The 27,903-nt window shown below is 35.5% G+C and overlaps 2 protein-coding genes and 2 long non-coding RNA genes across 12 annotated transcripts; 1 reads left to right on the top strand and 3 right to left on the bottom strand.

Moving 5' to 3' along the window:
* Positions 1-327: 327 nt before the first annotated feature.
* On the bottom strand, positions 328-3,010 carry LOC130590319 (uncharacterized). Its single transcript, XR_008967904.1, has 3 exons — positions 1,628-3,010; positions 1,035-1,544; positions 328-947 (listed from the first exon to the last, which is right to left on the bottom strand). It is a non-coding gene; the product is annotated as an uncharacterized LOC130590319 (long non-coding RNA).
* Positions 3,011-3,671: 661 nt separating this feature from the next.
* Positions 3,672-16,958, bottom strand: LOC104887639 (putative disease resistance RPP13-like protein 1). 6 transcript variants are annotated; one of them, XM_019248049.3, is made up of 12 exons: positions 16,463-16,958; positions 6,648-10,401; positions 6,457-6,540; positions 6,007-6,212; positions 5,766-5,894; positions 5,275-5,489; positions 5,037-5,150; positions 4,834-4,933; positions 4,446-4,611; positions 4,229-4,353; positions 4,026-4,119; positions 3,672-3,939 (listed from the first exon to the last, which is right to left on the bottom strand). In XM_019248049.3, exons 1-2 carry the CDS (start codon positions 16,844-16,846, stop codon positions 6,778-6,780), a joined length of 4,008 nt encoding a protein of 1,335 aa, XP_019103594.1. In that variant the 5' UTR covers positions 16,847-16,958; the 3' UTR covers positions 3,672-3,939; positions 4,026-4,119; positions 4,229-4,353; positions 4,446-4,611; positions 4,834-4,933; positions 5,037-5,150; positions 5,275-5,489; positions 5,766-5,894; positions 6,007-6,212; positions 6,457-6,540; positions 6,648-6,777. The 6 variants fall into 6 exon arrangements, with proteins under 6 accessions (XP_019103594.1, XP_048494129.1, XP_019103593.1 ...); XM_048638172.2 differs by having other exon boundaries at positions 5,037-5,140; XM_019248048.3 differs by having other exon boundaries at positions 5,037-5,489.
* Positions 16,959-20,270: 3,312 nt separating this feature from the next.
* On the top strand, positions 20,271-21,418 carry LOC125494627 (uncharacterized). Its single transcript, XR_007270905.1, has 2 exons — positions 20,271-20,539; positions 20,971-21,418. It is a non-coding gene; the product is annotated as an uncharacterized LOC125494627 (long non-coding RNA).
* LOC104887640 (putative disease resistance RPP13-like protein 1) lies at positions 21,077-27,797 on the bottom strand. Of its 4 annotated transcripts, none has more exons than XM_048638166.2 (8): positions 27,255-27,797; positions 22,444-26,224; positions 22,254-22,341; positions 22,098-22,170; positions 21,840-22,013; positions 21,622-21,768; positions 21,419-21,512; positions 21,077-21,330 (listed from the first exon to the last, which is right to left on the bottom strand). In XM_048638166.2, exons 1-2 carry the CDS (start codon positions 27,636-27,638, stop codon positions 22,574-22,576), a joined length of 4,035 nt encoding a protein of 1,344 aa, XP_048494123.1. In that variant the 5' UTR covers positions 27,639-27,797; the 3' UTR covers positions 21,077-21,330; positions 21,419-21,512; positions 21,622-21,768; positions 21,840-22,013; positions 22,098-22,170; positions 22,254-22,341; positions 22,444-22,573. The 4 variants fall into 4 exon arrangements, with proteins under 4 accessions (XP_048494123.1, XP_019103592.1, XP_010670622.1 ...); XM_019248047.3 differs by having other exon boundaries at positions 21,622-21,747; XM_010672320.4 differs by lacking the exon at positions 22,098-22,170 and having other exon boundaries at positions 21,622-21,747.
* Between the last annotated feature and the right edge of the window lie 106 nt (positions 27,798-27,903).

Raw genomic sequence — 27,903 nt, 5'->3', positions numbered from 1 at the left:
AAGATGATTTTACACTCTTTTGAAACAAAACAATGTAAAATTAAAAATAGAAGAAAAAAAAGTTTTCGAGCAAAATATTTTACGCCCTATCAAACGGACCCTCAATGTCTCAATAATCTTTCGTGATCTGCGTGCCATTGGTAGAAGGCCAAGAAAGGGGGGTCATACTTCACGGCCAGCCACAAACCGTTGTAGCAGATAAAAGTTGGTTTAGCACTCAATGACTTCCCTTTACTGATCAAATTCGCAAAAAACAAAAAACAGAAAGATACGCAAGATATAGAAACAATTGAAAACGAAATAACATCTAGTTGGAGTTGTAATCAAAATTGGCTCATAATTCATAGTGATATAAGAATTACAAAAAGTTATCAAGTCTATCTATACTCTCTCAAAATTGTTAAATTGCCAAATACAAACTTTTCCTTTTAGATAAAGCTAAAAAGGCGATTAACCGAGATCAGAGGTGAGGAAAAGAAGAAGTAATATACTTCCTCCGTTTCACAATAGGTGAAACACTTTTCTTATTTGAAATAATTATAATGAGTGAAACCAAGCTCCAAATGGTAAAAAAAATTCACTCTTATTACAAATATACCACCAAAAAGTAAGGGGACCACAACTTCAATACTTCTCCAGTCTACTTCATTATAGTCCTAACTTTCTCTCTTTAAGTTCCTTGGTAACTCCCCCACTTTCTCTATGTTTCACTTATTGTGAAACGGAGGAAGTATTTATGAAAATAATGCACGCTCAGATACGAGACATGTACAAAATTGTTATCAATTGACTTAAACATCGCAGTGATAGAAATGCCGTTCATAGTCATCACTTATCACTTATCAGCATAATCTTCTAAAAGTTTGCTCTGCCGAAAACATAAATAATCCTCAAGCTGGCATGAACGTATTAGGATTATTCTGTCCTGCTGTTAAAGCTTTTGTACCCTGCAAGCGAAACAACAATAAGTTCAGTAGTGATACAGATTATATCCAGCAAGATGTACTCGTCAAAACAATAAAACTGTTTATTACCTTTTCCCTCTCCATTGGTACATAATCTAGTGTCAAATACTCTCAACTTCGATTGGTAGCCCACATATAATGTACTCCCTCCGTTTTCTAAAGATCTTCCCACTTACTGTTCCTACAGATACCAAGGAAAATCAAGTTGTGTGGGGCATGGTGTGAGTAAAGTAGGAGAGAGAAAGAGGTTAAGATAAATAAACAAATAAAAAAGGGTTAAAGTAGGAGAGAGAAAGGGAGTAAAATTGAATTAATAATGTAATGGTGGACCATATGATAGTGACATGAGAGGGTAAATAGGGAAATTTGTTTTGCCAAATAAAGAATAAAGCAAAAGTGGGAAGATCTTTTGGAAACACCCTTAAACGGAAAGTGGGAAGATCTTTAGGAAACGGAGGGAGTATTCCATAGTTATCACTTATCAGCATAATCTTCTGAATAATTGCTTTGCCAAACACAATCCTCAAGCTGCAATGAATGGATCAAGATTATTCTGGAATCTTATTGAAGCGTTTTATCCTACGAGCGAAACAACAATATGTTCAGCAATGATATAGATTATATCTAGCAAGATGTACTCCAAAAAAAACACAGTTTAATACCTTTTTTTCCCAATCTGTGCATATAACTACTGTCTAGCACTATAACTTCGATTGATAGCCAACGTATATTGTAAAGCCCCTGCCTCGGTGCCTCCTGATTAAATTGTACAAAAAAGACCAGCTTATTTTCGTGTTTTGTGTTCTATAAAAAGGGAGATAGTCAGTGACTGAGCACAGTGGAGAGACAGAGAAAGAGAGAGTTAGCAATGCTTCGTCATATGTGAACTAAATTCGAGGAGCAGAGCACAGCACAGGAAAGTGTCACAAAATAAGAATCTCCGAGATTTAAATGGACACATTGTTGCCACTCACAGTTTCTTGCAGGTCCTATATTAGTAATTAACATATATTTACATCCCACAAAATTTATAACAGACATAAAAAAAGACAAGAAATAATATTAACATTGAAAGTGTAAGAAATAGTGTTGAAGCAAACCATAACCCAATCAACAATCAAACCAAAAATATCAAATAAAAGGTCCTTCAACTGAGTCATAAGCCTGTTGTAAGTTAATCTTGATCATGCTCCTATGAAAAATATGCTTCTTCCTGTACCCCTTGCTAAGCTCATTACTCAAAATAATATTCTAAAAAATGACTCAACCCTTTATAAAACCAGATTGACTGCCACCAATCAAACCATTACTTATAAAATTCGAAATAATTTTGAAAAGAACACTACAGCATGCTATAGGTCTGATGTTCTTAACAGAACAAGCATTATCAACCATAGGCACAAGGGAAACATAGGAATAGTTAATTTGTCTAGACAAAATGTGTGTCTATGCGCACAAGCGACTCCATAGAAGGAGCTTATCCTGTCGGTAGCTACAGAGTCATGGCAGTCGTATTTGAGGCGACATTATAGGGTGTTTTGAGGTGACTCCATAAAATTAGTTTGTAGTAGTGTCTTTGTCAACAAATAGGCAAAGTAGAAGCAACATTACCCATTAATCTTTGATAAAAGCTTATAACTGCTTTATTAACCCATGAATATGACATCTTACACCATCATCTAAGTAAAACTTTGATAGTGTTCTGTGTCTGCCTCACTTTAGTGTAAGCATGAAAGTATTTAGATTTGTTGTCTTCAAGAGGTATCTAATCAGCTCTGGACTTTTGTTGCCATATCTGCTCATCAATTCTACTCCACTTCTCCAAATCAAGAAGAATATGCTTCTCAGTGTCAACCAAAGCAACATTTTTCCTATCAAACCCTAATTGAGCCTAAACTTACTGTAATGCAGCTCTTAATCCCTCAACCTTATCAGAAGTCTTCCTAAAATGTTTGGTATTAAGACTTAAGAAGAGTTGTAAGAGCCTTTAATTTGCACCAGATATTAAGAAGAGGATTAGGATGCAAAACGTGATGCCACCCGCCCACCCCTGCTAAACAATACTTACATATAGAAGGTACGAGTACAAGATGGTCAAGCTAAAACTTGTATTATGTAATTGAAATTTGCATTATGTTCTGAAATCTTTGCATTTTGTATTTTTGTTGTGGGAGTATGAAGCTCCCTCATCTACTCATGGAAATGTTTATGCAAAACCAAGAGAATCCTGGGTTAGAAGGTACAAATGCATATATATACCCAGTCTGCTAAGACAAATTACAACATTAAAAATAATTCCTACATAGCAGCTTGCCTCCTATGGAGAATAGGCTTGGACAAATAGTGTTAAGGCATAGATATGTACTGCCAAAACATGGATTTATCGCCTGGCTGAGTACTTCGAGCAGGTTGCAAAATAAAGGATAAACTGAAGCATTGGAGTTTGTCATGTTAATTCTTGTTTGAAGTGTGATAGTACTGCAGAAACTCATTTGCATTTATATAAGCAACTTGGATTTACTAAAATCAGTGTAGAAGGCATCCTGATTCCCGCAGTTGCTTAATATCAATCCTCCGAATAAACATGTAGTGCATCATATCATTCTTTGGATAAGAAGATCTGACAAGGATCTTATTATTGTTAAATCGCACATACAAATTTTTGCCTTTAGATGATGCTGAAAAGGTAATAAAAAGAGTTCCAAGTAGTTGGAAATACGAGTATGTATAAATTTTATGGAAATAGTGAACAACTGAACACTCAGAGATATACATTGTACATAGAGCTTTTCTTAAGTGACATGAAAATTTTATCAGCCACTGCATAAAGTTTAGTAGTAGAAATAAATTGTCTTTCATAGCATCACTTATCAGCATAATCTTCTGAATAATTGCTTTGCCAAAGACTTAATAATCCTCAAGTTGGCATGAATATCTCAGGGTTATTCTGAATTCTTGTAAAAGCTTTCGTATCCTGCAAGCGAACAACAATAAGTTCAGCCATGACAGATATTATATCTAGCAAAGATGTATTAGGCTATTAGCCAAAATGTTTCTTACCTCTTCTTTTCCCAATCTATGCATAAAACTATTGTCTCGTACTAGAGCTTCAATTGATTACCCACATATAGAGTGTATCCAAAGTCCCTGTAATCTGATTAAATTGTACAAAAAGACCAGCTTATTTTCGAGTTTGGCATTCTATGAAAAGGGAGATGGTCAGTGACTGAACACAGTAGAGAGAAAGAGAATAAGAGAGTTACCAGTGCTTGGTCATATGTGAAATAAATTCGAGCAGCACAACACCGGGAAGTGCCACAACAAAATAAGAATCTCCAAGATTCTAATGAACCAGATTGTTTTGCCACTCACAGCCTCTCAGCAGTTCCTATATTTACAAAAATTATAACTTAAATAAAAAAGAAAAGAAGCAGCATAACTAATGCAAAGATTCAGCCATACTCACAGAATCCGGAATACCTGAAACGACACATTGAAACCCATAGTACAAGTCCAAGACTGCAACCAGAAGCATCATCTGCTATATAGTCTTCCCTAAACGCGGAACTAAGTCTGTGATTACCACGACAATGCAGTAAGTGAGCTGCTCTAAGACGTAGCTCCCTGTTCATATGATACTCTTGTGCTGTAATCACAATTGTAACATGTCAAAAAGTTGAAGCAATCATGGATCTCTTTTTCAAATAAAGAAGGCATATAGATTTATGACCTGATCTAGTAGCATCACCAATAAGGCCAACATATATAAATCATATAGACCCTCCAGGATATATTAACTTATGAGTGCTTTAATCTCAATTTAACAGTAAGAAAAAAGATGTTTATGTTGAAGGATAGGACAAGAAACCTTATTTATAAAGCAGATGTCTCAAGGTTTTTGACTTTGGCAGAAGACCTGATAATATTACAAGCTCTTCAAATGGCCAGTAATACTCAAGTCTGCATGCCTGCAACAACAATAAAAAAAGACCATGATATTGAATTTCTGAGTATGTCGAAGCAAGCAGGCAAGAGAAGTTGACAAATAAGTGAATTCCAAAATATAAATACCTAAAAAGAATTGTTGAAGGAGTTGTGAGCTTAGGAAAAGAACATGTATTACCAAATGCTTCATTTGAGAAACCAATCCAGGTGTCCGACCAAGCACTGGAAAACTTCACATGACTAGCAGACAAAATTCATCCAACTTTAATAGTCAAAATACAGGAGGATGATACTCCGAGCATATAGTTATACGGTGTACAGGATTGCTTTTCAGATGTTGTTCATGGAAATAGTGAGCACTCACTTAGAAATGCATATTGTACATAGCGTTGTTATCAAGTGACATGAAAATCTTATCAGCCACTGCATAAAGTTCAGAGGTAGAAAATGAAATTTCTTCCATAGTTATTACTTATCAGCATTATCTTCTGAATAATTGTTTTGCCAATGACATAAGTAATCCTCAAGCTGTCGTGAATGTCTCAGGAGTATTCTGAACTCTTGTTAAAGCTTTTTATCCTGCAAGCGAAACAGTAATAAGTTAAGCAATGACAGAGATTATATCTAGCAAAGATGTACTAGTAAAAAAAATACACAGTTTCTTCCCTCTATTTTTTTCCCAATCTGTGCATGAAACTACTGTCTAGCACTATAACTTTGATTATTGATAGCCCACATATCATGTAATTGTACAAAAGGACCAGCTTATTTTCATGTTTTGCGTTGTAGGAAAAGGGACATAGTTAGTGAGTAGTGACTGAGGCATAGTAGAGAGAAAGAGACTGAGAGATTTACCCATGCTTGGTCATATGTGAAATGAATTCTGAGGAGCACCGCTGCACAGCACATGGAAGTGCCACAAATAAGAATCGCCAAGATTTAATTGGAACACATTTTTTTGCCACTCACAGCCTCTTGCAGGTCCTATATTAGTAATTACATATATTTACATCCCACAAAAATTATAACAGAAAAAAAGACAAGAATCTGCACAAGTAATGCAAAGAAAAAGTGATACTAAAAGAATTTGAAATACCTGAAAGGACACATTGAAACCCATCGTAGAAGTCCAAGACTGCAAGTAGAAGCATCATCTAGGCAATATATTTGATTACATACTTGATTGCTATATAGTCTTCCCTAGACGCGATACTAAGATTGTGATTACCACGAGTCCACGACAATTGCAGTAAGTGAGCTCCTCTAAGATGCCTAGCTCCCTGTTCATGTGATATTATTGTGCTGTGATCACAATTGTAACATGTTAATAATTGAAGCAATCAAGGATCTCTTTTCAAATAAAGAAGGCGTATAGATGTATAAGCTGATCTAGTAGCATCACCAATAAGGCCAACATATATAAATCATATAGACCATCCAGGATATATTAACTCATGCTGCAAATGACAGCTTGTGAGTGCTTTTATCTCAATTTAACAGTAAGAAAAAAGGATATTCATATTAAAAGACGCGACAAGAACCTTACTTATAAAGCAGATGTCTCAAGCTTTTTGACTTTGGCAGAAAACTTGCTAGTAGTACAAGCTCTTCAAATGTTCAGTACCCATGGCTGCAACAACAAAAAAAAAAAAAAAAAAATACACATGATATGAATTTTTGAGTATGTTGATGCAGCATATAGGAAATTTTGACAAATAAATAACTTAATATAATTACCTAAAAAGGATTGTTGAAGGAGATGCAAACGTAAGAAAAGACCAGGTATTACAAAATGCTTCCTCTGTGAAACCAATCCAAGTCCGGGAAAACTTCACATAATTTGCTAGCAGACAAAATCGATCCAACTTTAATAGGAAGGAGGATGATATTCCGAGCCTATAGTTATACGGTGTACAGGATTGCTTTTTAGATGTTGTTCTATCAAATCACAATCATAAATATACACATGTTTAAGCCATGAAGGAAGGTCATTGTCACCAAAGGATTCAAACTTGGGGCAACACTGGATAGACAACCTAAACAGGTTGGGAAAGCTGGAACGACATGATAAGGATTTCAAATTTGGGAAACCGATGATATATAAGAACCTCAAGGAAGAGGGAAGATGAAGATCTGGACCCGGGATGCACTCTATTGAATCTGTGGAGCTGCCTAAATTGTGAAGTGTAAGATAATGAAGAGAAGTTAGAAGGTGCAATCCCCAGTCTCGTATCGACTTGTCTATGTTGGTCATATCCCAAATTGATAGACGTGTAAGCAAAGTCAAGTCACCAATACGAGAGTTGGAACTGATGATGGGTGGACCGCCTAATAAGTAGTGAAAGAATGTTGGGCAATTTTTAAGTGATAGACTAGTAAGCAAGGTTAAGTCGTCACCAGCCAAGGATTCAAGCTTTGCGCAATCAATGACCCGAAGTAGAGTGAGGTTGGGACTGGTACTGCCGCAGGATATGGATTTCAAATTTGGGAAATCTGTGATGTATAACACAGACAAGGAAGACGGTAGATGAAGATCCGAGCACGGACTAGAACTACACTCTGCTGAGTCTGAGGACCTACCTACATTTGCAAGGGTAAGATCATAAAGTGAATTAAGGAGGTGCAACCCCCATTGTTGTGCAGGCTGCTTTATGTGTACACCTTCAATTTCAAGATTTTTCAGGTTTTTGGGTAAACCCCCTTCTGGAAAGCAATCGATTCTTGGACATTTTTGAATGGATAATGATTGGAGGTTGGTAAACTTGTGCATCTGGCTAGGAAGACCTTCCATATTGTTGCAATCTCTGAATTCAAGCTGTTTTAAAGCTGGGCACAGAAAACCTTCTAGTAACGATATGAGATTAGGGCATTTTATTATTTTCACATTGGTGTCATGGGGAAGTTGAGATCCAACCTTTGCAGAGAGTCCATGTGGCTTTACTGTATCTTCAATCTCCTTGTCGCTACAAGAGGAAGATGCTAATTCAATGAATTGTAAAGCATGTAGCTTCTCGCAGTTATCAATCTCCAATGATTGGATGGTCAAGGGAATCTGACTAATAGAGGTAATAGATGGACAAGATTGAATAAGGAGTTCTTTAAGAGAAGGTAAATTCGGAAGGAGATCATCCTGTAAAGATTTACAACTTGTAATTGAAAGCTCTTTAAGGCAGGGGAATGCCTTGTTGTTTTCAACTGGTAAGTGCACCCATTTCACCCATGATTCCAAGTCGTAAAAACTTAGAGTTTCCAGAGCGGGAAAAGAAATTGAACACCCAAGACTCCCATAAAATTCCAACCCTACCTGCTTAATACCATCCATTCCTTGAATCCTAAGATTCTTCAACGAGGGTAGCTGCCCTAGTGAAGGCATGCTTTCACATTTCTTACAATCCACGAGCTCTATATTAACCATGAGACTAAAAGAGGAATCTCCCAACCATGTTGGGAATGTCAAGCCCCAGTACCCTCTTAAGAAACATTTTTTGATGGAAGTGTGAGGATTTAGGTGCTCTAACACTTGTATTTTAGTGTTGTCATCAATCTCATCGCTCCAAGACTCCCATTCTAGATGGAGCTTTTCGAGACCCTTTTTTTCATGCAATTGGGCTTTATGTGCATCCTCAACGCTTGTCACATTGTGTAATCTGCAGATGCTTAATTTGCCATTGAGTTGAAGCAAGTTGCTCAGCTCCTGTAACCTGGATCCGCACCCAGCTGTTAAGACAAATCTATCCAAAGTTTGCAGGCTTTTCAATCTTGCCATTCCCAATGGCATTTCTTGCAAACTAGTCCTTTCAATGTGCATATGTCGAAGTTTTTTCAGGAACCTAACATCTGGAACCTTTTGAAGGTTTTCACAACCTCGCAAGTCCAGTGTTTGGAGGTTACAGAGTTTGCTAATTGATTTTGGCAATACTCTAACATTTGGTAGATTGAGCAAAAGATACCGCAGGTGTATCAAGTCACCAATACACTCTGGCAACACTTCAATTATTTCAGAACATAGAAGCAGAACGCGTATATACGTAAATCTTTGAACACATTCTAGAACTTCAATTTTCAGGCCAACAAGATAAACATATTTCGGGAGTACTGGAAGACAAAGTAAAGTTCGCAATTGAGGAGGATTCAAGAGTTTATTTCCCAGCATTTCATCAACATCATTCTCAGTAAGATATATATGACGAATTCTTTTCGGATTTGTTTGTGTATTCATAGCTCCCATTACACAACACATGTCCCCTGCAGCCCATTGAGCCAAATCGTGGATAAGGTCATGCATGATGAACTTCCTTGGACCTGGTCTTCCTCCATAATAATCAGAAGGGGAGCATTCTTCAAACAATGACCTTGATACTAGATCAAAAAAGTAGTCATGGCCTACATCTTCCATTTTTTCGCTATTGTCTTCTGGTATAAAACCCTGAGCCATCCACAACTTGACAACTTCCATCTCATCGAATTTGTAATCTTTAGGAAGTACAGAGCAGTATGCAAAGATGCGCTTCAGATTAGATGACAAATGATGGTAACTCAACCGTAAAACTGGTAAAACATCGCTCTTCTCGCTCCAAATACTACTCTTTAATATACTTTGACGCTGGCGCTTATCCTCTGTACATTTGATGAGACCCCCTAGAGCTTTTGCAGCCAAAGGCAATCCTGCACACTTCTTTACAATATCATCCCGCATCTCAGCAAGGTCAAGATCATAATTGGTATGCTGATGAAATATGCACCAACAATCATCATCAGATAAAAGTTTTAAATAGATGGTGGTGCTGTGAGTTGGATTACTAATCACCATCTTTGCAGAGAGATCTTTTCTTGTAGTGACAATAATCCTGCTTCCTTTTAACCCTTGTCTGAAAGGTGTTTGGAGTGCATTCCAATCACTGTATTTCTCAGACCAAATATCATCAAGAATGATTAAGAATTTTTTGCCTTTCAGCACCTTCATCAAGTTTTCTTGTGCCTGATTCAAGCTGCTAAAATTGTGCTTACCATTGGTGAACGAGTTCAAAATCTCTGTTGTGATACGTGTGACATCAAACACGTCTGATACACACACCCATGCCTTGAGATCAAAGTGACCCTTCAACTGTTGCTCATCGTTGAATACATATTGAGCAAGAGTGGTCTTCCCAACGCCTCCCATTCCTACAATAGGAATGACAACAACATTTTCATAACTGGGCTCATCCTTCAACAACTTCTCAATAATCTCGTTTCTCTTGTCATTCCTTCCATAAATAGTTTTTTCGCAAACTAAAGATGTGGACTGTCGCCAGCTTGCATTTGATGCTTCTGTTCGGTGTGTCTGTTGCTGTATGATGCTATTGGCTATAAGGCCAAAATCTCTAGCCTGAGTGTGAATACGTTCTAAGCGGATGCTAATTTCTCTGATTCTTGATGGAAGGTCTCCCTTAGGATATTGAAATTGTTGTCCGGCGGTAGAAGTAGAACCACGAGCTAAAAAGCTTTTAACCTGATCGGAGAAACAAAAGTAGTTGGCACATATTATTAATTACTCAAGACTTTCACTCTTCTTATAAATTACTTAAGTAAATTATAAATTCACAAAATATTAAAAAGAACAAGACATGATGCAATGTAGATAGACTTCTGATACACACAGGGACGGAACATATAAGGGGTCTAAGAGGGTCATAGGCCTCATGGCCCCTACTAGCATAGTATATAAGACGTTCAAATAAAAGAAAATTAGAAATTCTAGTAAAATCATCTATCCCCTGAAATTCTCTTAAAAAGTGAAGTTCTAACTTGATTATAAGTATTTGAGCGCTTTAAAGCTGCCAATTTCAAAGCTTCTTCGTCTTCTTCGGCATGATAATTCTGGGTACTTGAGCTTGATTCTGCAAATGGGTTTTGATTTTCTGGGTAATTCCACATTGTTGGTAATGATTTAAGAGAGAGAAAGAAGAAGGAGAAGTAAGAGAAATAAAAATAGGACGGAAGATGAAGAAATTGAGAGTACTGATTGATTTAAAGGTTATTGCCATTAATGGGTACTTTGATTTACGCTTCATACGTACTGAAACAGGGGAAGAGAAGAGAGAGAAAGACAGAAAGCCGTTGAGAAAGTTGGGAAATTTGGTGGGAATTGAGGAGAGGAGGGAAATTGTACTCCAAAAGTCAATAGTGGTTTTTTTTTAGGGAATGTACTAGAGTAGAGACTAGGGTTGTATGTTCTATATTTGGCGAGTGATGTATGATTATCGTGAACAAACATATGAAGAAGGACGTGTTCGGCAACAGTAGTTGTGGCAGTAGCGGTATAAAATATTGATGTTTGGTAAAAGAAGTTGTCAAAATAGTTTAAGAATAACTGGTTAAAAACTCAAATAAAACTTTTAACATATAATTTATACACCACTAAACGCTACACATTGTAGCGTTTGACAAACACTACTAAAACACTACTTGTACCACTAGCTAAAAGCTTCTTATACCCTTGCCAAACGCTATTATTTTTTCTAATTAGTACTTTGACTGAGTCAAGATACTAAAAGCTATTTAAAAAGTTTGTGCCGAACACGTCCGAAGTAAAAAGTGTTATAGTTATTATGGAACGGATGAAATATGTGTCATTTATAATTTTATATAATATGAAGTGTATTGGTAAAAAGAAGGAATTGTATAATTTTATACAATGTAATAATAAAAAAAAGGAAGTATACTTCGCCCCTATACACATAAAAGGACTTCCCATAGATGATAGAGTACTAAAAGAAAAAAAAATTGAATAAATAAACAAAAGTTACAGGAGACTATAAGCTACGGATTTGGACTTTTGGATGATGAAGCTCATTGAAGTTTTTTTTAACCAATGATGACAAGGAGAATTATCATGTCCGCTTCAAATTACAATTCTAGAGAGCGGAGACTATGATAAGCTAGGTTGCACATAGACGGGTACGGATACGGGTGCGGATTCGGGTACGGAGACATAAAACGGCGAGATTTTGAAATTTTAAGAAAGGGTACGCGTACCCATACAGGATACGTATCGTATCGGGTACGGGTACGAGTACGTGACCTAGAAGAAGTACCCATGCTACATAGATGATAAGTACACCAAATAAACTTCTCGCTAGCCATATGTAATGAAAGACAGTTATTTTTGGACTGTGCAATTATATATTTATATAATTATATCAATCCATGACAATTTTTACGTCGATGGAGTCATGGAGGTGGTTCAGAATTTCAATGTATTAATATTTCTAACCCAATATATTAGAAAAATTTTATTATAGTTTGATATTTTATAAGGTGCATTTAAGTGTAACATGTTACACACTAATTCAAAAAAAAATCTCACATGTGTAAATTAATATATTTAAAGTTTGCGTATTACATGTAGCATATTACACCATAACTTATTGTATAAAAACATCTTACATGTGTGAACTAGTATTAGTGCTACATGTCATTGTTCACATACTTTATATCACTTTCAAGTTGTCTCATGTCATTTATAAAACTCTTTCATATCATATAACTAACTTCTTTGTCAGAAACAAACTTGTATTATTATGGAGTTGTTTCATGTCATTTTCTCCTATTGCATTATTATTTTCCAACTATTTATGTTATTATTTCATGAACATATATCATTTGTAAGAGAAATGATATCATTAAATGTCATTTTTCAGCACAATTATATTATTTTCCCTTACTTAATTATCATTTTTCAACACTTTGTAAACCATATCATTATTAAACAAACTAATATCATTTATAAAAGATATGATATTAAAATATATTACATACTTTTAAATTATGTGATTTTCTAACAAATTTGTACTCTTTATCTATCTTATCATTATTACACAAATATATAGATGTGGCAAATGGACTATACATGTGGGATACGGGCCAAGTCAGATCATATTCGGGTGAACTTTGCGTTCAGGTAGAGTCGTCTCGTGTCCATGAAATTTAGGGGCATAAACGTATTTGATGACTCGGATCAACATTGGTTCGGGTTTTAAACGGGTCGTGTTGATTCAAATCGGGTCAATTTAGGCATGATCGACTTTTTCGTAATAATTAAATAAAACACATACTAACTAGTATAAAGTAAGTCAAGTAAGTAGAATAATTCCAATTGCTTAAAAAAGTTTAAGTTATTTTACCTATGCTAATATTTTGGATTAATAGTGTCACACAGACATGTGATATTTAGACTTCATTCTAGAAGCATTTATGTTTCATTTTTTTTTTTTTTTGAGGGGTTATGTTTCATTATTTATTTATATTTAGTTGTTGAACTTACTTGCTAAGAGAGTTTAAATTCAATTTTTTAATGTCCGTGAAAAATATTCTACTATCATTTCGGTTTGGGTCACTTCGGATCGGGTAGGTTTGGTTAGAGTAGTTTTCGGCAGGTAACCGGGTTGTTTCTCATGATAAAAAGAGCTTTTATATTATGTAAAATTTCTGAAAACCCTTGAAAATAAGTAGGTAACATTAGAAGACGATTGTCGGTATTTGATTGATCATATCTACGTAGTACGGTTGGTATAGACGGAGAGAAAAAATGATTCCTGCAAAGTTGCGAGTCATACTAGTCATGGTTGGGTCGTGTTTTTTTAGGTTTTAGTTTATTTCATGTTGTTGTTTTGCGGTGAAAAACGGGCTTTAGGTCGGGTGCGGTCCTATTTTGCCATCTCTAAAATATATATCATTTATAAAATAAATAATATTATTACATACTCATTTTTCGGCAAACTTGTATCATTTTCCCTCTTTCATTATCATTTGTTCACTCTTTTTATACCTTACACAAACTAATATCATTATTATCCACTTTTATGTCATTTTTCAACAAATTTGTATTATTTCTCCTATTTTTATTATCATTTTAAACTTTTTATATACCTTACCCTTATTACACAAACTGATATCATTATTGGTTGTTTTTTTGTCACTTTGAGCAAATTAAACTTGTATCATTTTCTCCTATTTTATTGTCATTTTAAACTCTTTATATATAACTTGTTATTATTACACAAATTGATATTACTTATAAGAGCAATGATTCATTATTATCCTCTTTTATATCATTTTTCGACAAACTTGTATTATTTTCTCTATTCCATTATCGTTTGGCAACTCTTTATATGAGTTGTGACTTGCCAAGAACATATGGAAGAAGGCAATCCACCAATCAAGAGGAGGAGATTAAAGATTTGAGGGATGGGGAGAGAAATTTATATAAATATATTAAAAAGCGTTCCTAAACAGGAAATGATGTCAAAAGGCGCTCTCCTTAGGAGTATTTTACTTCATGTAATCCATGTACACTAAAAAAAATTAGAAATTGCATAGTATAGGTTTTGATCATGTGACCTCAAGTTCATAAACTAAAATCCTAACCACTAGACCAAGTGGTATTTAGTATTATTATTTTAAAGTACAATATTAATATATGAAAATTTTTCTTGCCCGGACATAACAACTAGCTAGAGGTTAAAAGGAGAGTGAAAATCAAATGAGAATATGAAAATGAGGGTGATGAATGTGCTTTTTAAATTGGTGGTGAATACATTCACACCGATTTCACAATAAGTTATTGTATAACAATTACACATAAGACTTTTACAAAATGCTAGTCTATCTAATGTGATCTCGCAATTGTGTGATTTTCTCATCTAAGCCAACTTTGACCATACTTATATGCTAATTTATAAGGAAAAAAATTAACATCTTACTTCTATTTAGGCATGTTCCATTATCAAAAATCTAAACTTCATAGTTTTTTTTTTTTTTTTTTTTCTAGGTTATTTCTAACCTATTACAATTCCACTCAAAAAAAAAAACCTATTACAAGACATAGGTTAGTATCAAAAATCCTATATAAGATATCATTATACAAGAAGTTTTCATTTCAAAATCTAACCAAGCTAAAAGATCTTACATGATTATCTCTACCTTAAATATCCATCATTATCTATTATCCTCAAATGCAATCTTGTTGTATTATATGTTTTTCAATGAAATCTTGGTATTCTTAACCTATACCATGTGGCATAAGTGAGAAAAATCATTTATTTCTAATACAAAAGCATACTTTGTAATAAAATCAATGAATTACCTGAAGATTTGATTTAGTCAGAAATGTCGTGTTCTACTTTGATATGATTCGATCATAACAGAAAGAAGGTACTTAGTCTCGAATAAGTTTATGAAATAAAGTTGAAAGAACGCAATTCTAATCAACCTAAAGACGTGTTTGCTTTACCTTCAAAAGAGAGAGAAATAAAAGTCCACATCGCATTCATCAGGTTTAGGTTTAATCAGCACTGATCTAAGCTAACAACTAATATAATGGTTAGCAATTTCATTATAGAGTCCCTGTAGGGTTCCTCCTTACGAGAGTTTTTCTTTCTCTCTACGGTTTCTCTTTGAAAGGGTTTTTTCCTAGCTTCATCGCTAAGTTTATTCTGCTTTTTTTTTAAAGTTTTTCCTTCATTTTTTACCCTTTTTTTTGTTTCTCTTTCATCTCTTTTCTTCTTGACCTCAATTGTGAATCTTTGTAGGGACTTATATTGATGTTCTTACCGGTGGTAAGTCCCAAAAACTTCTTTAAATGCTTCCAATAAGTATATCTATTCTTAAATGATATTTATTTTAGTGTGTTTAATTTTTTTTTTGTTCGCCTAATGAAGGAAGATGGTCTTACAATCTCTATTCTTTATAAGAATCTACAAGACCACATAAGTATTTTCATCCAAACTACTATGCATTACTGGAAGTTAAGTCGAATAAGAGCGAACTCATATATTGTATTGCTTCGAATGAAATTTATTATTAAAGCTATTTTAATCGAATCTATTATGTATTTAGTTCTAAGGTGTTATGTACTTATTTTGAAAATTTCTATTTTTCAAGAATTAATTGTAAGTACCGTTTGATTATCTCTCATAAATGAAATCATTTTTCTTCTTGTAAAAAACAAAATTCAGCACTGATCAAGTAAAACTTAAGGTGGTCTAGTCCAAAAATCTATTAGTATACTACCTCTGTTTTTATTTAGTTGCAACGTTTTGACTTTCACGCTTGCTAATGTACAATTTCAAATCGTTTTATCTCTAATTGTATGTAAGTAAAAATTATAAAAATTTGATATTATGAAAGCTTACATCGAAACGAATCAAACAAACCCACATGACTATATTTTGTTTAACATATAAATCAATAAATATGGTCAAATAAGATAACATGAATAGTGCAATTTGTCAAACGTTGCAACTAAAAAAGAAGGGAGGTAGTAGGTAATAACTAATATTATAATATAATAATAATATTATTATAAAAACGAATAAATAGATTTGTATTCGGATAATAATTTAGGACCCGGTCTAAATCTGTTTTTCTCGAGAAGGATTCAGATCTTTAGGGTCCAAAATTTGAGAATCTAGATGTGTAAAAAATAGATCTAGATTTACGAATCTTGGTGGGGTCCACTGCCTATCTCTAATTACGACAAGACGAGAGAGTATAGACTACACAGTACACACCTTATGTTTAGCAGAGTCGAAAAACCCGGTGATGAGAGCATCGCGAACATGATCATCTTCCTGCTGAGCCTCCTTCTGGAGCATATAGAGTTGAGCATTAGTGGCGAATTCGTCCAGTATATCTTCCAAGTCGTAAGCCAAGTCTTCGAGGTCTTCAAACCATTTCTTCAAAAAAGCGCCATTATCAGTTTGACGCCGATGTTCAGCGTCAGTAAGCAGTGCTGCAATCATTCTAAGGGTATGTTCCCATTTTTGTATGGTATTAGCATCTATCTTCTTGTTCTTCCTCTTGGCCAACTTAAGAAACTGGCTTATTCCAGCCGATGCCAGCTTCTCGAAGAGTACCTGAAGAAATGCGCCTAGAATCACCTCTCCGACAGGCATTGTTTTGGAATCTTTGAGATTGATGAGAATTGAGATTAGGAAGAGGAATGCGTGGAGTTGGTTCACACAATAAAACAAAATGTTTGGTCGATAGGCATTGCCGCATTGGTTTCCAATTCCTCCATCTCTATTATATTATATAAGGGAAGAGGGGAGCAATGGTGTCCTCTTTTGAAATGTCTATTTTGCCCTCTTTCCCATTCTAAATTATAATTTCACTTACAAATCAAAGGGGGCTTCAAACAACAATACCAAAAATATAATTATAGCAATCACTCACAAGTCAACTAAAATCATAAAATTGCATAATTTACATTATGCAAATCACTAAAATGAGAAAACTTTATAAAAACTTAAAAATTCACTTACAAACTACAATATATGAAAAAATTGACTTGAAATCAAAGTGTCCACTTTCTTTACAATTTATGAAGTACTGTACTTAATTCAAAAATCAACTAAAAAATTATAATATTAGAAATCATACACAAATTTAATAAAATTTCTATTTTGTTCTTAGAATTTAACTTTGAAAAGTAAAAAAAAAACAAAAAGAATGGTGAGAGACTTAAGTGACAGAAACTAAACCAATCAAATTTTGCAACTAATAAAAACAATTATTCTTTGTATGTCTAATGTTCAAATTTTGACTCTTATGCCGAAGAAAATCGAGTTTCTGTTTCGAAAAAAATTCAAGCACGCATCGCGTGCAAAAAATTCTAGTAAAAGTATAAAACATTTGGGACTATAATATTATTATTCTTTTGTAATGGACAACACCTTTTTCTTTTACTTGTCCATAACTTTTTGAAAGTAGCATACTTTTACTGTTCAAATTAACAATGACTTGGGTAATAAAAGCATGAAAAATATTATAGATAAAGAAATATCTATCTTCCATTCTTCCTTTTCATTTCCTATAATTTTCTCCTTCTCTTTCCATCTTTGCTTCCTTTGGACGGTAGTCTTTACTTTTAGTTCATTTGAATTTTTCTTTTATTATTCATTGTTTAATTTTCTATTAGTTTTGCTTTTTTTTTTATATGTTTTGGTGCCTTTTATTGTTAGAAAATCGGGTGTTGTAGTTTGATTAATGCGGAACAGAAAATCAATGAAATAATAAATGTGAGAAAACTATAAAGATGAACAAACAAAGAACACAAGGATTTATGTGGTTCAGTCAAATTTGACCTACGTTCAGAGGTGGGGGATTAGAGCTTCTTTACTATAATGGAGAAAATCAAAGAGAATAATAGAGGGAGTCCTAAATTCTAAAGGCTAAAAGTGTTTCATAAGTTGTGTTAATAATAATGAACACCAGGAATCCATTTTATAATCATAAGGAACCTCGTACAAACCCGAAAAAATACCGAAAAATGCGTGTAGCGCACAAACTGGCGCACCACCCGACCAGGTCGGGCGAAATCCGCCCGAACGGGCCCGAGACGGAACAGTTTCGCCAGTTCTTCGTAAAACAGTCATAACTTTCTCGTTTCTCAGCGGAATTAGGCATATGACCTATTGTTGGAAAGCCATTTGAACAAGCTATCACCTCCAATTTGAACTCAATCTTCCAAGAACTACCCATAGACATCCAAAACACCTTCCACACGGTCTCACTTCATAATGAACCGAATTTTCTTTATTCTAGCTGGACAAAAGCTGGAAAATTCGATAACAAGTCAGCTGCAATCTTTTTACAAAACAAACACGCAGCCATTCAAATCCAAACAACCATGACTGGAACATCATCTGGAATGCTCCAGGTCACCCAAAATAAAACTCTTTCTTTGGCAAACGTGGTGGGAAAGAAACCCAACAAATGAAAACCTTTGGAAAAGAAAATGCTTAGACTCCCCCGAATGTCGCCTATGCTTTCACCATAAGGAAAACATGATCCATATTTTGCGTGATTGCCCGAGAGTTACGAGTTATGGTCTAAATTAAATAAACCATCTTGGTCTTTAAATCTTGATTTACATGAATGGTTAAAAGAAAATCTTGCAAATATTGAAATTAGATATGGAGCAATTTCGTGGAATGTGCTTTTTGTGTTCTCTCTGTGGACTATTTGGAAAAGAAGAAATGAGTGGATTTTTCAAAAAAAGAATGAAAATCTTGAAATAGTTTTAAAAAACTTAACATGGTTTGCCTAAGAATGGTTCTTTGCCCAACCAAATCCAAACCCCAAAAATACCACACAAAAAACCGACACACCCAAATGGTCTCCTCCACCTAGGGGAACCCGAAAGATTAATGTTGATGCTTCACATTCGAGCTCCTCTTTAGCAACTGGAATCGGGGGGGTTATACAGAGATGAGAATGGGATCTGGGTAAAAGGATTTAGGGAAAAATGCTTTTGCAGGGAATCAAAGGAAGCTGAACTTAAAGCTGTGATCACCGTGCTACAATGGGCTAAAGAGGAAGGATGGGCCGAGATTATAATAGCATCTGATTGCAAGCAAATTGTTGAAGAAATCAACTCATATGAGGAAACAAGGGATCATCTAACTCGAATGATAAATCTTTGCAGGATATTTCTTGGGCAACTACGAGGAACCGTCATGTTTGAAAGAAGAGAAGCAAATGCTCCAGCGGATGAAATTGCAAAACAAGCTAGACTGGAGAATAGGAATTTGTTTCGTTTTGAATGTATTTTGATCCCCTCCCCGTGTTGTATGAAACTAATTGAGCAAGACATTGCGGTAGAACCGGTAACTCGGAACTCTTATGACTCTCATTGTAGACATTCACCTCATATGGGGGATAGAACTTTAACTTAATCAAAAAGCTTCGAATTTGTAAAAAAAGAAACATTGCAAATAACAAAGTAAGAAAATACAAAGGAAGTATGAGCTTCTCTTAAGGTGTAGTTTTGGTTTATTTCTTTGTAATCTAATACTTTAATATACAATGTCTGCAGACCATTGGATTGTGCCGCCACACGGCCACACCTTTTTGATCAAAATTGATAGGTTTTACTCACTGGTGAATTACCCATTAGAAATAATATAATTATGAATATTGTTGAGTTGAATTCCGCTAATTATGACTATCTTTAAGAGTTTAACCACCTTTTGTCCAACTGAACTACAAACCGATGTACTTTTGAATTGTTTTTTCTTCTATCTCATACTTTACCTCTCTTTCTTTCTATTTGTCTGGTTGATCTCTCTCATATTTTTTTTACTATTTTCTTGGTTTTAGTGAAAAGTAAATTGTGTAGATTAATAACTAATCCAAAAATATGGGGGGAGGGGGATTTTGAACTTTTTTTCAAAATTCACAAAAATGTCATTATCATATGCACTATTATTCCCATATCTCGATTACTTTTATGATAGTCTGAATCCATCCTGGATTCCCATGTATAACTACTCCAATGTGTGATGGTCGTGGTGGTATATGCTCTCTCTCCTTTTCTTACATCCGGAGTTTGTGACTTGACATTATGTGCCACATTTTAAAAGTAGGCTAATGTTTTACAATGGAGAGAATATGAAGTTTGATGATTGTACCGCACAGTTAATTGAAATTTTTAACCTTCATGAATCTCTATAGTCTGCAAAAAATATTAGCACTCTTTACTGTTTTAACTTGGAAAATATTTTCTCTATTTCAGATATCCTTTCGATGAAGCAGCCACCATAGCCGTATCCACAGTTGAGGAGTTTGCCAACGACTTTAAGGAGGTACCAAGTTTCTATAAATAAGTGTCAGATTCTTTTCCTTGTAGTTTCTTATCATTTACTTTAAGAAACTATTGCGTGTAGTTATCTGCTTTCTCCTTGGGTAATGATAATCCAATTTTCCTCAAATTCACCATGTATATTGTTGTATACTTGTAAGATCAGTAATTAGCTTCAAGATGTCATGGGTCCCATTTTCAATTATCTTCTCCTCTACACCAGGCTCCCCTCTCCCCAAAATAAAGTAATATATAATGAACATCCTCATTCCTCACTCTTTTTGGTTGCCATCTTAGTTGTGTATAGCTAGCTAAGTAGTTCATATTAAAATTTGGTGAATAAAACATCTGTAAGCTGTAGGGCATTGTGTGAATGGATTCTTTATACTTTGATGCACTACAATACTAATATGGTCGATCTCAACCTGTATGTAGGTTTCTTTTGTACTATTTGCAGATGACATATACAATGTTTGGTTGGAGAAAGCGAAGGCGATTGTTGAAAAATAGGGTTATTCACAGATGCTGAAAAGCCAAGTAGTTGGAAATAAGAGTATGTATAAATTTTATGGAAATAGAGAACAACTGAAACACTCAGAGATGACAGAGCTTCTCTTAAGTGACATGAAAATTTTATCAGCCACTGCATAAAGTTTAGAAGTAGAAATAAATTGTCTTTCATAGTCATCACTTATCAGCATAATCTTCTGCATAATTGCTTTGCCAAAGACAGAATCCTCAAGTTGGCATGAATATCTCAGGATTATTCTGAATTCTTGTAAAAGCTTTTGTATCCTGCAAGCGAACAACAATAAGTTCAGCCATGACAGATATTATATCTAGCAAAGATGTATTAGCCAAAATAAAAAATGCAGTTTCTTACCTATTCTTTTCCCAATCTATGCATAAAACTATTGTCTAGTACGAGAGCTTTGATTGATGACCCACATATAGAGTGTATCCAAAGTCCCTGCAATCTGATTAAATTGTACAAAAGGACCAGCTTATTTTCGAGTTTGGCATTCTATGAAAAGGGAGATGGTCAGTGGCTGAGCACAGTAGAGAGAAAGAGAATAAGAGAGTTACCAGTGCTTGGTCATATGTGAAATGAATTCGAGCAGCACAACACAGGGAAGTGCTTACAACAAAATAAGAATCTCCAAGATTCTAATGAACCAGATTGTTTTGCCACTCACAGCCTCTCAGCAGTTCCTATATTCCCAAAAATTATAACTTAAAAAAAAAAAAAGAATCAGCATAACTAATGCAAAGATTCAGCCATACTCACAGAATCCGGAATATACCTGAAACGACACATTGAAACCCATAGTAGAAGTCCAAGACTGCAAGCAGAAGCATCATCTAGGCAACATATTTGATTACATACTCTTTGATTGCTAAATCGTCTTCCCTAAACGCGATACCAAGACTGTGAGCTGCTCTAAGACGTAGCTGACTGTTCATATGATACTCTTGTGCTGTGATCACAATTGTAACATGTCAAAATGTTGAAGCAATGATGGATCTCTTTTTCAAATAAAGAAGGCATATAGATTTATGACCTGATCTAGTAGCATCACCAATAAGGCCAACATATTTAAATCATATAGACCGTCCAGGATATATTAACTTATGCTGCAAATAACAGCTTATGAGTGCTTTAATCTCAATTTAACAGTAAGAAAAAAGATGTTTATGTTGAAGGGCAGGACAAGAACCTTATTTATAAAGCAGATGTCTTAAGCTTTTTGACTTTGGCAGAAAACCTGCTAGTATTACAAGCTCTTCAAATGACTAGTACCAAGGCTACAACAAACAAATAAAAAAAAATACACATGATATGAATTTTTGAGTATGTTGATGCATCATATAGGAAATTTCGACAAATAAATAACTTAATATAAGTACCTAAAAAGAATTGTTGAAGGAGATGCAAACGTAAGAAAAGACCAGGTATTACAAAATGCTTCCTTTGTGAAACCAATCCAAGTCTGGGAAAACTTCACATAATTTGCTAGCAGACAAAATCGATCCAACTTTAATAGGAAGGAGGATGATATTCCGAGCCTATAGTTATACGGTGTACATGATTGCTTTTTAGATGTTGTTCTATCAAATCACAATCATAAATATACACAGTAAGCCATGAAGGAAGGTCATTGTCACCAAAGGACTCAAACTTGGGGCAGCACTGGATAAACAACCAACACAGGTTGGGAAAGCTGGAACGACATGATATGGATTTCAAATTTCGGAAACCCATGATATCTATGACCATCAAGCAAGAGGGAAGACGAAGTTCCGGACCCGAGATGCACTCTACTGAATCTATGGAGCTGCCTAAATTGTGAAGTGCAAGATTTTCAAGAGAAGTTAGAAGATGCAATCCCCAGTCTCGTATCGACTTGTCTATGTTGGTCATATCCCAAATTGATAGACGAGTAAGCAAAGTAAAGTCACCAATACGAGAGTTGGAACTGATGATGGGTGGACCGCCTAATATGTAGTGAAGGAATGTTGGGCAGCTTTTAAGTGATAGACTAGTAAGCAAGGTTAAGTCGTCACCAACCAAGGATTCAAGCTTTGCACAATCAATGACCCAAAGTCGAGTGAGGTTGGGACTTGTACTGCCGCATGATATGGATTTCAAATTTGGGAAATTTGTGATGCGTAACTCAGACAAGGAAGACGGTAGATGAAGATCCGAGCACGGACTAGAACTACACTCTGCTGAGTCTGAGGACCTGCCTACATTTGCAAGGGTAAGATAATGAAGTGAATTAAGGATGTGCAACCCCCATTCTTGTACAGGCTGCTTTATGTTTACACCTTCAATTTCAAGACGTGTCAGGTTTTTGAGTAAACCCCCTTCAGGAAAGCAATCGATTCTTGGACATCTTTGAATGCGTAATGTTTGGAGGTTGGTACACTTGTGCATCTGGCTAGGAAGACCTTCCATATTGTTGCAATCTTCAAATTCAAGCTGTTTTAAAGCTGGGAAGAGAAAACCTTCTAGTAACGATATGAGATTAGGGCATTCTGTTATTTTCACTTTGGTGAGATGGGGAAGTTGAGATCCAACCTTTGCAGAGTGTCCATGTGGCTTCACTGTATCCTCTAGAGAACCAACATTTTCTGCTTCTGCTACTACTCCTTTTTCTTCAATCTCCTTGTCGTTACAAGAGGAAGATGCTAATTCAATAGATTGTACAGCACGTAGCTTCTCGCATTCATTAATCTTCAATGATTGGATGGTCAAGGGAATCTGATTAATAGCGGTAATAGATGGACAAGATTGAATAAGGAGTTTTTTAAGAGAAGGTAAATTCGGAAGGAGATCATCTCGTAAAGATTTACAACTTGTAATTGAAAGCTTTTTAAGGCAGGGGAATGCCTTGTAGTTTTCAACTGGTAAGTGCACCCACTTCACCCATGATTCCAAGTTGTCAAAACTTAGAGTTTCTAGAGCTGGAAAAGAAATTGAACACCCAAGACTCCCGTAAAATTCCAGCCCTACCTGCTTAATACCATCCATGCCTTCAACCTTAAGATTCTTCAACGAGGGTAGCCGCCCTAGTGGAGGCAGGCTTTCACATTCCTTACAGTCCGTGAGCTCTATATCAACCATGAGACTAAAAGAGGAATCTCCCAACCAAGTTGGAAATGTCAAGCCCCTGTACCCTCTTAAGAAACATTCTTTGATGGAAGTGTGAGGATTCAGGTGCTCTAACACTTGGATTTTAGTGTTGTCATCAACCTCATCACTCCAAGACTCCCATTCTAGATGCAGCTTATCAAGACCCTTTTTTTCATGCAATTGGGCTTTTTGTGCATCCTCGACGCTTGTCACATTTTCTAATCCAAAGATGCTTAATCCGCCACTGAGTTGAAGCAAGTTGCTCAGCTCGCGTATCCTGGACCCACGCTCAGCTGCTAAGACAAATTCTTCCAACGTTTGCAGGTTTTTCAATCTCCCTATTCCCAATGGCATTTCTTGTAAATAAATCCCTCCAATGTGCAGATGCCGAAGTTTTACTAGGAACCTAACATTTGGGACCTTTTTAAGGTTTCTACAACCTCGCAAGTCCAGTGTTTGGAGGTTGCAGAGTTTGCTAATTGATTTTGGCAATACTCCAACATTTAGTAAATTGAGTAAAAGATAACGCAGGTGTATCAAATCACCAATACACTCTGGCAACACTTTAATTTTTCCAGAACATAGACGCATTGCACGTATATACGTAAATCTTTGAACACATTCCAGAATTTCAATTTTCAGGCCACCAAAATAATCAGATTTCGGGAGTGGAAGACAAAGTAAAGTTCGCAATTGAGGAGGATTCAAGAATTTATTTTCCAACATTTCATCAAATTCATTCTCAGTAAGATATATATGGCGAGTTCTTTTCGGATTTGTTTGTGTATGCAAAGCTCCCATTACACAACACATGTCCCCCGCAGCCCATTGAGCCAAATCGTGGATAAGGTCATGCATGATGAACTTCCTTGGTCTTCCTCCATAATAATAAGAAGGGGAACATTCTTCAAATAATGACCTTGATACTAGATCAAAAAAGTAGTCATGGCCTACATCTTCCATTTTTTCGCTATTGTCTTCTGGTATAAAGCCCTGAGCCATCCACAACAAGACGACTTCCATCTCATTGAATTCATAATCTTTAGGAAGTACAGAGCAGTATGCAAAGCTGCGCTTCAAATTAGATGACAAATTATGGTAACTCAAGAGTAGAACAGGTAAAATATCGCTCTTCTCGCTCCAAATACTACTCTCTAATATACTTCGACACTGGCGCTTATCCACTGTACTTTTGAGGAGACCTCCTAGAGCTTTTGCAGCCAAAGGCAATCCTGCGCACTTCTTTACAATATCATCCCACATCTCATCAAGGTCAGGATCATCATTTATGTGCTGCTGAAATATGCACCAACAATCATCATCAGAAAGACCTTTTAGATAGATGGTGGTGTTTTGAGTTAGATTACTAATCACCATCTTTGCAGAGATATCTTTTCTTGTAGTGACAATAATCCTGCTTCCTTTTAACCCTTGTCTGAAAGGTGTTTGGAGCGCATTCCAATCACTGTATTTCTCAGACCAAATATCATCAAGAATGATTAAGAATTTTTTGCCTTTCAGCACCTTCATCAAGTTTTCTTGTGCCTGATTCAAGCTGCTAAAACTGTGCTTACCATTGGTGAACGAGTTCAAAATCTCCGTTGTGACATGTTTGACATCAAACACGTCTGATACACACACCCATGCCTTGAGATCAAAGTGACCCTTCAATTGCTGCTCATCGTTGTATACATATTGAGCAAGAGTGGTCTTCCCAACGCCGCCCATTCCTACAATAGGAATGACAACAACATTTTCATAAGTGGGCTCATCCTTCAACAACTTCTCAATAATCTCGTTTCTCTTGTCATCTCTTCCATAAATATTTTTTTCACAAACTAAAGATGTGGACTGTCGCCAGCTTGCATTTGATGCTTCTGTTCGGTGTGTCTCTTGCTGCATGATGCTATTGGCTATAAGGCCAAAATCTCTAGCCTGAGTGTGAATACGTTCTAAGCGGATGTTGATCTCTCTAATTCTTGATGGAAGGTCTTCCTTAGAATATTGAAATTGTTGCCCGGCTGTAGAACCACAAGCTAAAAGGCTTTTAACCTGGTAGGAGAAACAAAAATAGTTGGCACATATTATTAGTTACTGAAGACTTTCAGTCTTTCACACTTCTTATAAATTACTTTTAGTGAATTATAAATTCACAAAATATTAAAAAGAACAAGACATGATGCAATGGGATAGACTTTTGATACACACAGGGACGAAGCATATTAAGGCCTAAGAGGATCATGACCCCTGCCAGCATAATATATAAGAGGCCCAAATAAAAGAAAAGGGAAGGTATTGTGTCAGACTCGGCTGACACAATGGAAGTGGTCGGACCAGCCTGACCAATAACCTACTGAAAGAATAAAGGAACAAATTGAAAGAATAAAGGATCCAAAAGCTCCTTTAATTGCTTCCAATAAGTATATCCATCCTTAAGATGATATTTATTTTAATGTGTTCAATTTCTTTTTTTGTTCGCCTGACAAAGGAAAATGGCCTAACAATCTCTATTCTTTATAAGAATATACAAGACCACATAAGTATTTTCATCCAAACTACTATGCATTACTGAAAGTTAAGTCGAATCATAGTGAACTCACATATTGTATTGCTTCGAATGAAGTTTATTAGTAAGGGTATTTTAATCGAATCTATTAGGTATCTAGTTCTAAGGTGTTATGTACTTATTTTGAAATTTTCTATTTTTAAAAAATTTATTATAAGTGTCGTTTCACTATCTCTTATGAATGAAATCCTTTCTCATCCTCTAAAAAACAAAATTCAGCACTGATCTAGTAAAACTTAAGGTGCTCTAGTCCAAAAATCTATTATTGTATGTAATAACTAATATTATAATATTAAATAATAATATTATTAGAAAAACAGGTAAATTGATCTGAATCTAAATAATAATTTAGGACTCGATCTAGATCTGTTTTTTCAAAGAGGATCAAGATCTTACTCATATCTATAGGGTCCAAAAGTTGAGGATCCAGATCCACAAATCTGGATAGGGCCCATTACTTACCGTCATATCTAATTACGACAAGACGAGAGAGTATACAGTCTATACACTACACACCTTATGTTTAGCAGAGTCGAAAAAACCGGTGATGACAGCATCGTGAACATCATGATCTTCCTCCTTGGCTTCCTTCTGCAGCATAAAAAGTTGAGCTTCAGTGGCAAACTCGTCCAGTATATCTTCCAAGTCGTAAGCCAAGTCTTCGAGGTCTTCAAACCATTTCTTCAAAAAAGTCCCCTTATCAGTTTGACGCCGATGCTCAGCGTCAGTGAGCAGTGTTGCAATCATTCTAAGGGTTTGTTCCCATTTTTGTATGGTTTCAGCCTCTATCTTCTTGTTCTTCCTCTTGGCCAACTTAAGAAACTGGCTTATTCCAGCCGATGCCAGCTTCTCAAAGATTACCTGAAGAACTGCACCTAGAATCACCTCTCCGACAGGCATTGTGTTGGATTCAACTTCGCTAGCTTAATTAGTGTGGGAATTTTTGTGATTGATGAGATTAGGAAGAGGAAGGGGCCAGGTAGTTATGGAGGTCTCCGTTGATTTGGTTCACACAAAAAAGTATGTAGATATTTCACTTTGGTATTGATGACTGGATGGGTCATGACTCATGAGTGGATAGGCAATGGTTTCCAATTTCTCCATATTACATTGGGATCATAAAATAATATTATTTTTGTGATAGACGTCCTTTTCTTTTACTTAG

Source organism: Beta vulgaris, chromosome 2 (genome assembly GCF_026745355.1).
Source record: "Beta vulgaris subsp. vulgaris cultivar EL10 chromosome 2, EL10.2, whole genome shotgun sequence".
Classification (NCBI taxonomy): Eukaryota; Viridiplantae; Streptophyta; class Magnoliopsida; order Caryophyllales; family Amaranthaceae; genus Beta; species Beta vulgaris.
This window is presented reverse-complemented; position numbering and strand designations above follow the sequence as displayed.